This window comes from Pieris rapae, chromosome 7 (assembly GCF_905147795.1).
Source record: "Pieris rapae chromosome 7, ilPieRapa1.1, whole genome shotgun sequence".
In the NCBI taxonomy this organism is placed as follows: domain Eukaryota; kingdom Metazoa; phylum Arthropoda; class Insecta; order Lepidoptera; family Pieridae; genus Pieris; species Pieris rapae.
In genome coordinates, this window is record NC_059515.1 from 1,256,575 (window position 1) to 1,267,912 (window position 11,338).

At 31.6% G+C, this 11,338-nt stretch overlaps 2 protein-coding genes across 2 annotated transcripts; one reads left to right on the forward strand and one right to left on the reverse strand.

The window, feature by feature from the left end:
* The first annotated feature begins 85 nt into the window (after positions 1–85).
* LOC110994632 lies at positions 86–7,260 on the forward strand. The gene is made up of 5 exons (XM_022261410.2): positions 86–201; positions 3,299–3,464; positions 4,078–4,336; positions 5,005–5,290; positions 6,080–7,260. The coding sequence occupies exons 2-5, from the start codon at positions 3,305–3,307 to the stop codon at positions 7,238–7,240; spliced, it is 1,866 nt and encodes a 621-aa protein (XP_022117102.2). The 5' UTR covers positions 86–201; positions 3,299–3,304; the 3' UTR covers positions 7,241–7,260.
* LOC110994633 (sugar transporter SWEET1) lies at positions 7,256–11,326 on the reverse strand. Its single transcript, XM_022261411.2, has 5 exons — positions 11,128–11,326; positions 10,981–11,058; positions 10,677–10,903; positions 10,269–10,444; positions 7,256–9,484 (listed from the first exon to the last, which is right to left on the reverse strand). The coding sequence occupies exons 1-5, from the start codon at positions 11,202–11,204 to the stop codon at positions 9,377–9,379; spliced, it is 666 nt and encodes a 221-aa protein (XP_022117103.2). The 5' UTR covers positions 11,205–11,326; the 3' UTR covers positions 7,256–9,376.
* Between the last annotated feature and the right edge of the window lie 12 nt (positions 11,327–11,338).

Here is an 11,338-nt window from a genome sequence, read left to right on the forward strand (position 1 = left end):
GAAATATTTTTGAGTGCGGTTTAATTAGCGTGACCTCACCTCGGAGTGAGTAAAAAAATTATTCGTGTGTGCATGTGAATATTTATCAGTTACTATTCAGTCGGTCAGTGTGATTGATATGAAACGGACTTTTAGTAGAACTGGATTCGTGAATTACTCTTTGAAGTGCCCTTTATCTGTGGTAGATAATTAAAATGAAAGGTAAGAATTATCTTATTTTATTATTAATATCTGTGCAGTATTTTACAATATATTCATTAGAGAATCTATCATTATGTTACAAATTTTTCCTTGTTTGTATCTAAACTATTGGATAACAATTACATTTAAATATGTAGCAATATTTTGCGACTTATAAAATACGAAATGCATACAATCTCCTATAATATTTTTCCAAAAAAAAAATCCATGAACAAAAAAATACTCAAGTGTTTATTTAGTCAAAGGTAGAATATTTATTAAAATTATATAAGAATATTTATATTAAATAGATAGCGCGAGTATATTATACTTATTAAATAGTGATTTATTTACAATGAAAGTATATATGTTAGTAAATTAAATTCGAATCTATTAAATCAGTCACTGTGTATATGAAAATTGATTTAAAAGAAATATTAATGTAACGAATTAAAAAAAAAAGTTTAGAGTCGACCTGATGCTGGAGTTGTGCGTATCTGTTATGCGTATTTACGCAATATTTCCCTTCACATAAAACTATGAATCATGAATATTCTTCAGAAATAACACTACATATTAATGAATCATAAAAAAATCGCTTCGTTATTTTTTGTTGTTTACAATCATATAGGCTGACAGGCGTGAGGGTGTTAGGATTAAGACTATGAGTGTTATAGGGGTTGCAACGTCCAAGCCACATACATATCCAGACCAGACATACTGTTTTAAACAGGACTGTCCCTTTTTCCAATTACGAATCCCGGTATCCCCGAAATGAACTGTGGGAAGCAAAATTGTCTGAATCCGCGCGAAAATTGTAGCACAGAATATAAAATATACGTGCCCAGAGTTTCTTTTTCTTATTTGAAATCGTCACGATATTAAAAGAAAATTTGTTTTTCTGATAATATATAAACATTTAGGGTACCAATATTTTGTGATTCGTTACTTTTAAGCTAACTTTTTCTCAATTACTTTAAATGAATGTTTTTTTCATTGACTACTTATTATTTGATCTAGAGTAAACCAATGCCCCGTATTCATCGTCTGGACAATCATACATGAGGTCGTAGGTTCGATTCGGCTGTGAACTACTACTTACTTTCTGCATTTAATAGTCACTCGTACGGTGAAGGAAGACATCTTGAGGGAAAAAAAACAGACTAAAAATCATTAACTACATAGACACGGCACTAAATATTAAATACTAATATTATAACCATTGCAATATATTTTACATATGTTGCCCATTCAAGGTTGTAAAAGCGTCAATCAATAGAATGTGTATTACCACCGACATACAAATGAAGGCCATAGATAATGTTTATTTTTCACGAAAAATACTTCGCAGATACACCTACAAACAAATATTTTGAATAGTTCAAATGTACCGAACACAATACAGGGATAACAAATTTCTGCATGTTTCTTCAAGATCAGTTTCGGTAAATAAAAAGTATTAATACTGTGAACCTATAAATAGCGATAGCAATTGCGATCCAAATCAAAAGCGACGTCAATTTTAAAATTTTGTATTGATCCCAATCGCGCCCGCGCAATGGATCTTAAAGATAACATCGGAATGCGTACCTTGTAATATACGTAATTAAGTAAAAAGTATACATAATTTTCATAAAACGTATTATATGTACACCTTTCAATCTCAACAAATATTCGTTGGACAGTTATTACAACAGCAACAAGCATTACGCATAATTTGTTAAAGGCCGGTAACGCACCCGCGAGCCCTTTTGCTATTAAGAGTATCCATGTATCTATCATCTAGCATCAGTTGAGCTTCCAGCTGGTTTTTGCCCCCTGTTCTATAAATATACAATAAGTAATTGTACGTATAAGTGATGAGATGTACTAGGCAAACATAACATATGAAACAGTCATTGTATATGCAGGAAACAATGTAAAAATGTTGTTCTATTCGAACTAGAGCAAACATATCTATCGCTAGATGCATCCGGACACGTTAATATAATGGATAACGCAATAAAACGTTTCCACTGGAATGATAACGTTATTTTTCATGTAATAATATATTTCCCATTGTTTGTATTTGGAACTAGTACAGAACAGTTACAGTTCTATTAAAGAATGTTTTTGCATTCCCCGACCTTAACCTTCGCGGTTCCACAACTGAGCGTTTTTAAGGCAGTTTTCGCCGTGCACCAGTCTATGTGAAACCTGCCACTGAAGTACCTATTTCCGAACCAATTCGAAGAGAAATACCTTCAGAGAAGTTTCAGGAGTGTACGAATTTTAAAAAGGCCGGCAACGCAATGGCGAGCCCTGTGACATTGAGTGTCCATGGACAGATATATAATACTCAGCCTCGGTGTTAGATTTAAAAAACTGCGCCAAATAGACGCATTCTTCTACAAAGGTTTCTCCTAAATTAGTGGCACTAAGTTGTTCTATTTTGATTTTGATAGATATTTTAATACCGTCGATTCTTCATCTAATTTGCTGCTTGTCCAGATGTAGTAGTAGATGTCCAGTTCACAGTTTATTTAGTGTTTTTTCTCGGTCTAGTTGAAATATGCAGGAGATGATGCATAGCATTTAGCGAAGACGCAATTTTAGACTGTAGCCTGATTAACTTAAGGGTTAATCAGGCCCTGGGAAAAATCGCAAAGAAACAGAACAGTGACCAACCTGTATGACTCTTTTCTACTTAGTAAATGTCTGTTCAGCTAGATTGTCATATCAAACTCCATAAAGCTGGCCCGAGATAGACTTGGATGTATTTTTACTACAAACCGAGGTTTTTGTAGTACAATACGTTTTTGTAAAAAAAACAATAAAATTACGACCGCGTTCTGACTTAGTTTCGTCTTCGTAAAAGACTTCATGGTAATTAATGAATTCTGGTAGCAGACGGTAGACCCCTTATATACAATATATCAAATACGAAGTTTCTCTACGCAGCCAGTAGGTTTTATTAGTCAGAATTTTGGTTTGTGACATCTTGGGTTTTATATTGAATGTCACATAATGTCAATCCCAAATAGTCTACTGGGAATATATATTATTATTATCCACTTCTATGTATATAGTTTTTTAATTATGTTTTTTAAAGAAAATTTTAAGTATTCGATTTTTACAGATTGCGATGAACGTACGAAGAATTTCCTGTGTTTTTGTAATAGCATCATGGATCACTTTTTCTCTATATTATTATGATACAATATATGGAGCTTTGAAGCCGACAATAGAAATTTTAATCAGCGCCAATAAAGATTTAAGTTTTGAAGAGATTTTAACATATAATGGTATGTTCATTATATTATGAAATCTAATTTACTGTTACGCTAATCTACTTTTAAAGTGTGTGAAGTTTTTTCGAATTCGACTTTCCTTCAAGAAAAGGGTGTACCAATTATTAAAAGGTCGGCAACGCACTGGCGAGCCCTCTAGTATTCAGTATCCCTAGGCGGTGGAATCACTTTGGATGATTCCTTCCTCCGACCTCCTGCCCGCTTGTTCTATAAAAAAAACTCCAAATAACTATTTTATGTTTTTTCCTTACTTTCCTGATTATTTTAAAATTATCGTAAAAGAAATGTACTTGAATTTTGATAGCCTGAATCCTCGTGGTTACTAGGTTTGATTGGTCTTTGATTCAATACTACTTACTACTGATAAGTAGATATTCTTTGAAATGTATTGATAGCATATTAATACATATTATTACGCAAGTACGTTACCTGAACTATCTTAAATCATCTTAAAAGGCTGACAACGTATTTGCGAGCCTTCTGGCAATGTGAGTTTCCATGAGTGGCGGTGTCCCTAAACATCAGGTGAACCTCCTAAAAATATATATATTGTTAGCAAATTACTAAAAATTATATTAATTATAAGAAATAAAACTTATATTTTTAGGTACAGAAGATTATTTAATAAAAACACCAGGATGTTACATACCAAATTACGGAAAAACTTTGAAATTTCGAGAAGCAAAAATAATTAAACATTTTTGCGGAACGAGAGTTGTGTTCATTGAGAAACTTTCTGAGGAATATTTATTTATCAATATTGATGATACCATTAACGAATACAGTAAAGGAAACGATTACAAATGTTGTTATCAATTTGTTACACCTGCAATCGTTGAAGGCATCACGGATCAGAGAAAAATAAGGTTTGTTTACATAGTATTCATAGTAGTAGTAATTTATAATGATTTATTTCCGTATTACGCCCTTGATTTGAGAACTGGCAGTAAATGTAAAATTAGATTCATTTAATATTTCTTTTTTTTTTTGACGTTCATAAGTGTACATTATGTTACCTATATGAATAAATAAATTTTGACTTTGACTTTAAATATAACTACGACTAAACTAATATTTACAAAGATCTAATCTTATACGTACATTTATTAGATTTTTTTTAAAATACATGTCTTAACTGAAACATTATTTAGCCTAATATAATTTACTATTAAGATTATTTAACATAAGTGCTGAATACACCACTTCCAGTCGCTTTTAAAGGGAAGACACTGTGTTCTTGTGTTCTATTTATTCACTTACACTGTTTAGAAGTTAAGACTAACGTGCGCTAACACTAATTCAAACGAATGTGTCCTTTTCAATCTTCTCACTCAGCTCGAGGTGTCAAGAAGATGAATAGCCTTGACATTCACGTGATGGTGGAACCTGTACGTGTGCCCATCAGTCTTTTTTGTTAAGGTCCCAATGGAGGTCCTTAATGTACCAGGGAGCTGAGAACTTATTTTTGGAATAAACTGACAATTAGGTGATGCAAGAACTCTATTAAAATATAAATTTACATTATCATCCACAGATATTCATCTTGCGTCCCATTTAAAAATCAAACAAAAATACAACTACTGGAAGAAATAATCGTAGTAAAATGCGCAACAAAATTAAAAGTATTTTATGAAGATGCTTATATATTTGTAAAAAAATTAAAAAGGCAGATATATGACGATTTGAATCAAGATACACCATGGAACGTGCTTATTCTAGGAATGGACACAATGTCAAGAGCACGTTTAATCAGTAGTATGCCAAAAACAGCACAATTTTTACGTAATCATCACTGGCTGGACTTTCGGGCCTATCAGAAAGTAAGAAATTAATCTATTCGATTTGTCAAAACATTTTGATAGCGGGGGTTTGATAAAGATAGATTTGATAAAGTGTGATACATGACTCATGAGATAAGTACAAGTTTTTATTGTCTTCATTCAATATTCTATAATTGGAATTTCTGTCGTTATTTATTAAAATGATTTTAAAATTAATGACGTCAAGCTAGTAGGTATCATGGTGTGGACTAGGGCAACGTCTAATTATGCACGGTGCAACAATTTATTTTACTAACTTTTTGTCGTTATCCAAAGTTATCAAGGCACATTGAAAAATAGCTTTTTTGAAGTAAAACTATCGGCGTTGGAAAAAAATTAACGTCACATTTTTCGGTTACGCGTCACATTTTTTCCGTTACACGCCATCTTTTTCTTGTCCCTACCACGGACTTCGAAGAGATTCGAAGCCATTAATAACAAAAATATATTATAATAACGATAACAATGATAGTAATAATTCTATTACAATTAATGAAATTCTGTAAAAAATCTTAGTAGTAACAAGGTAAAATGAAATAATTGTATTATTTCTATTCATGACTATGATAATTAAACCCTTTTGTTAAACTTCGTGTAATTTAACTTTATTTAACTGTAAAGTTGCATATAGATCTGATATAATATGCATTTTTCGAAAAATAAGGTCATAAAGAAGTTTCACTTCTTACGTGTGTGCACTTGTACACACACACATTTACACCTGTTTGGTTAACACTCATTGTTTTTTATGCTATTAGGATAAATACACCCAAGTTATCAATATTTCAGGTCGGGTACAACACATTTCCCAACGTGATGGCCTTATTGACAGGAAGGAACCCGTCACAAGTACACGCGGAGTGTCACAAGAGCTTGGATCAATGCAATGATATAATGTTGTGGAGTTATTTTAAGAAGGCCGGATATTACACTGCCAGTGGGGAGGACTTCTTGCATCTCCCAGACACATTTACGAGATATAACGGGTTTAAAAACGCTCCTACCGATCATTACATGCGACCATTCTATCTTACGGGCGAAAATTCAATTGGAAACCTTGTTTGTACAAAGAAAAAACCATCCGCCAACCATTTGTTAGATTACGTACTAGATTTTACGAATACGTATAAAAACGACAAATTCTTCGGAATGTTTTGGTTTAATTCCTTTAGTCATAATTTAAATAATGTACCTGAACTCATCGATTCGAATCTAGCAAAGTTTTTTGATACCTTTCATACAAATGGTATATTAAATAATACCTTTATTTTATTTTTAAGCGACCACGGATTGAGATATGGCGAAATGAGAGTGCCATACGAATCTTATTATGAGGAACGACTTCCAATGCTTTATTTATGGGTGCCAAACGATTTTAGGAGAAAATATGAAATGTTTAAAAATTTACTTGTAAATCAGAGCAGACTAGTCACACCATACGATATATATGTTACACTATTAAGTATTCTAGAAATAGGTAATAACACTAAGCGATACTCCATCGCATGTCCCAATTGCTTCAGTATTATCAACGAATTGTCTCCTAATAGAACATGTTCAGATGCGCACGTCCACGAGAAATGGTGCAGCTGCCATCCCCTGACGAAAGCAAACCACCACGTCACTACCAAAAACGCAATCAACACAGCCATAGAAGATTTATATGATATAATAAAAAACATCAAAACAAAAGAGTGTATGCAATGTGCAGATCTCAAACTGAAGGAAATATTACGTGCCCATACATACACAACTTTCAATTCGACCATTTTTATTATCGCTTTTAAAATGACCCCAGGTGATGTATCATACGAAGCTAGTGTCGAACAAAGAGGAGATAACTTCACAGTATTGGACACAACGCAGACGATATCCGTGTATAATACAAGAGGCAATTGTGTCGTGAATCCCGTACATCGCGCCTATTGTATATGCGTCAAAGTTTGCTAAATAAAAGAGAGAATATTTATCTTATTTATTTATCTCACTCCAATGACCCTTAAAATAAATAAACTTCTAAATAATTTATCGTCCGTACTTAGAGTCGATCATTAAGACTACGGAAACATATTAAGATTTAATGAAACTCCTTAAATCATTATTTAAATGGTTGCACCGTAGCTTTAGGTATAAATTTATGGTCGACTCTGAGTATGGTTTAAATTTTAATTAATATAAATTCTATACCAACACGGGTTACGTCAACCTGTAAATAATTGCAAATTGGGGAATCTGTTTTAATCAATAAAAATAATTTTCTTGTAATTATACAAACACTATAAAATTTTATAAACTATGACTCATCTCGCGCAGTTTCAGCTCTACCATGAGTTTATAGCATAGGTTAAAAGCTAGAAAAAAGGTCTGCACAAAATTAATATTTTTAGCCTTGTATACATTCTTGGCGGCTAATCCTTCTTTTAGGATAAGGTATTGAGTCTCGCTGAGTATTACTATCGTAGTCAACTAGATTAATTAGCCGTTCAATTAATAGACTAGCCGTTTTAACTAACGGACTGAATGACATTCAGCCAGTTGATTAAATATCAAGAGCAAATCACATGGATCGATGGCGTTTCATTACTTGCCTAGCCTGTTGACTGTTAATTTAAGTCGACTTCCACTTTCTGCCACTCAAAACTCTAAACGAAACTCTTCTAACTATCAATGACGTCACTTTATCTTTCGAATAATTTATGTGTTGCATAGCTATTTGGCACTTTATCCATACATTGTGAAACAGGCCCTAAAGGTTCTTAAAAAAAACCAAGTTCAATGGCAGAGAATAGTGACAATAATAATGTACATTTGACTCGAGCAATTTAATTAAAAAGAAATATTTTGTATGTCATATGTTAAATCTTTGTTATTGCTGCCAAATAATAACTATCGTACCAATGACCGAATCATTAGCCAGCCAGTTCATTAAATGTTGTAACAAAAGCTACGGCTAATTCTTTCAACCGTTAGCTAAACGGCTAGGCAGTTAATTGAACGGCTAATTAAGCTAGTGGGCTGCAACATAACTACCGTTTGCCAAAAGTGTATTGGATTTGTCACACGGAAGGCAATTCCGATTCCCATGGCCTTTAAGGCTACTTTAGTATTAAAAAATGTAATACACATTAAAGGCACGATAACTATGATATATAATACTGACTCATCGTAATAATCTTTTACGCACTTGTTTTATTTAAATATTGCTACGAAAACTTTATCATACAATTTTTGTATACAAAAAAATACATTTTACTAGTACATTATATACTTTACATTTTAATAACATGAACATTATAAAGGTGTGTTTTAATGTACTGGTAAAGTGAGAGATTTAGATAATTTACACAAATTTGCAACTTGTAAAGATATGGATTAGAAATTTATTTTTCCCATAGGGTGTATCATGACCCACCCTTTACTGTACTGCAAATAAAAAACAAATAATAACAAAACTTCTGACCAGATATAGCCGCGAACTTCGGAGCTTTAAGCTTTTAAATTACTGAGTGTGAGTAACAATTAAATAATACTATTTCTAACTAATAATTTCTTTTTGCGTGTTTATAGAATTCATCAAAACTTCGGTCACCCTTATAAGGTCAACGCTGCGTATACACAATACATAGTTATTTCCGAATTGTACATAATCTCGAAGGCGGGACACAAATTTCAGCAAGAGTATAAGGATAAAAGAAACCACCTGAATAAATATTACTTGAAACTATTTGCCCGCTCTACGCCTTTGACTTGCGAACTAGTTGTAATGTAAATTTACAATTAATTTAATTTTTTCGACGTTCATAAGTGTATTTGTTTACCCATATAAATAAAATATTTTGAGTTTGAGTTAATTGTGCGTTCTCACTCATGGGAGATCAATAAAATATAATTTATTAACAAAATAGAAATTATTTAACTAAATAATACTTGTTGTGGATATGAGTATGACTTTAAATTAATAATTTTAATTCTACAAAAATATTTGAACTTTCATTTCAAATTTTGAATTACCTCTAATTGTATAATTTCATTTTCGTTACCCATTTGTTTCTTTAATACCTGATGTAAAAAAATATGTCATAATCCTTACGCTAACAAAGACTTAACTAAAAGTGGGGATGTTGGTTTACTTGGATAAATTACGAACAGAGACAGCTGTGCAAGCGCTAGCGACGCGCCAATGAAGTTTGGTATCTGTAATAATATTTATAATTATATTTTTATTGCTAAATGAATATGTCACCGTAAGATTGTAAACATCGTTATATTACAATCTATCTAGTAAGATTGTAAACTATCGATAAACTGTGAACCGTATCATTATGATTGCAATTACAATCTATCGATAGTTTACAATCTTACTGGATAGCTTGTAATATAACGATGTTTACAATCTTACGGTGACAAATATAACACAAGAACAAGGTATCTTCGGAGATGCCGGCTTCCTCACAATGTTTTTCTTAATAAGCATACAAGTGTTAATCGTGCATATACATAGAAATATCCATAGATGACCCAACAGGGTTTGCATACATAAGTTTACACAATTAATAATTATCAATTACAAAATATTGCTTTATAATTCACTGAGTCCATTAGTCTTGTGGCCGTGAGTGTTTTTGTAATGGTCATTACCATAAAGATAACATTTGAAATCATAATGACACCATAAAATATGCATTTTTATACGAGTTTGAGTAAAAACTATTCAATATTAATAATTGTAGTTTTGGTGTTGTAAAACTTATTAGCAAAATATTGAATTCTAGATTTTTTTTTATTTATTTAAATATCATCTTTTTGCTAGGAGTAAATTTATTTTTAATGGTTTTTGGAAAGACAGAAGTTTATAGTTTTGTCTACTTTCATGTTAATGTGATACAACACAATATCAAACTCATAAATATTTTGTTAAATAAAAACAATTACTTATATTTGTGTTTGTAAAGAAACCTAGAATATATGATAGACTTACAGTAAGATACATGTCCTCTTCAATTATACCATAAAAGAACCACAATGACATAACAATAAATGACATAAGAATCATAGGAAATGGTAGACATTCCGTGCTTCTAGTTTTTATAACATAAAGCAGTTTGCTCATTGGCGAGGCAACAGTCAGTAATGTGAGGCTGCATGCTAGGAGTCCTAAAAATTAATTATTATCACATTAATGTTCAGCATATGTGTTTATAAAAAAAGATATTTCTTAAGACTAATAAAATTAGTAGCACTCATCATTAATTTTTTATATAACATAATAATTAATAATTAAAAATATATGGTACTTTAATAATCTGATTTCTTATAATAAATGATTGATAAAAACTTGATATTATTTAAAAATTATGAATAATAAAACATATATATGAAAACTTACCAAGACGATTGAGAAGAAGTTCACTATCTTCTTCAATATTTACATACCAAATCATAAACATACAGGAGCCAACTGTTATATATGCCTGTCTCAACACCACACTTTTCTTAAATGTATATAAATAAAATACTATTGTATATGCAACCATGAAAACTACGCCTACCACATTGACTAAAATCATATTCCCATCTTCCTTAGTCAATCCATAAAGCAGCCATATGCTACAGCTGGAGATAATAAACATTAGAGATTAGAAAAAGTTTTAATTAATAATATGATGTGGGTTTGGCGTGGGATAACTTACGAGAAAAATCCACAGGTAAAAGGCAAGGGTGAAGCTTCACCAGTCGTACGATTAGAAACATATTGCTTGCAAACTAACCTGAAATAAGAGTTCTTATTCAGAATATAATTTTAATCAGAAGATATAAAACTTTGAATCTAAACTTACGTGCCCGATAGGAACTGGATAATAGTAGTGACAACGGCAAGAGATTCTACCAATTCTTTTATGTCGTATAAATACATTGCTACATTCCATTAGCACTTTGTTTAAAATTGTGCCTTTTCATTCATAAAATACATTTTATTAATCTTAAATAAGGCTGACGACTTCATGCTCAATTTATAACTTTTGAATGAGCCAAATATTTTTATTCGTT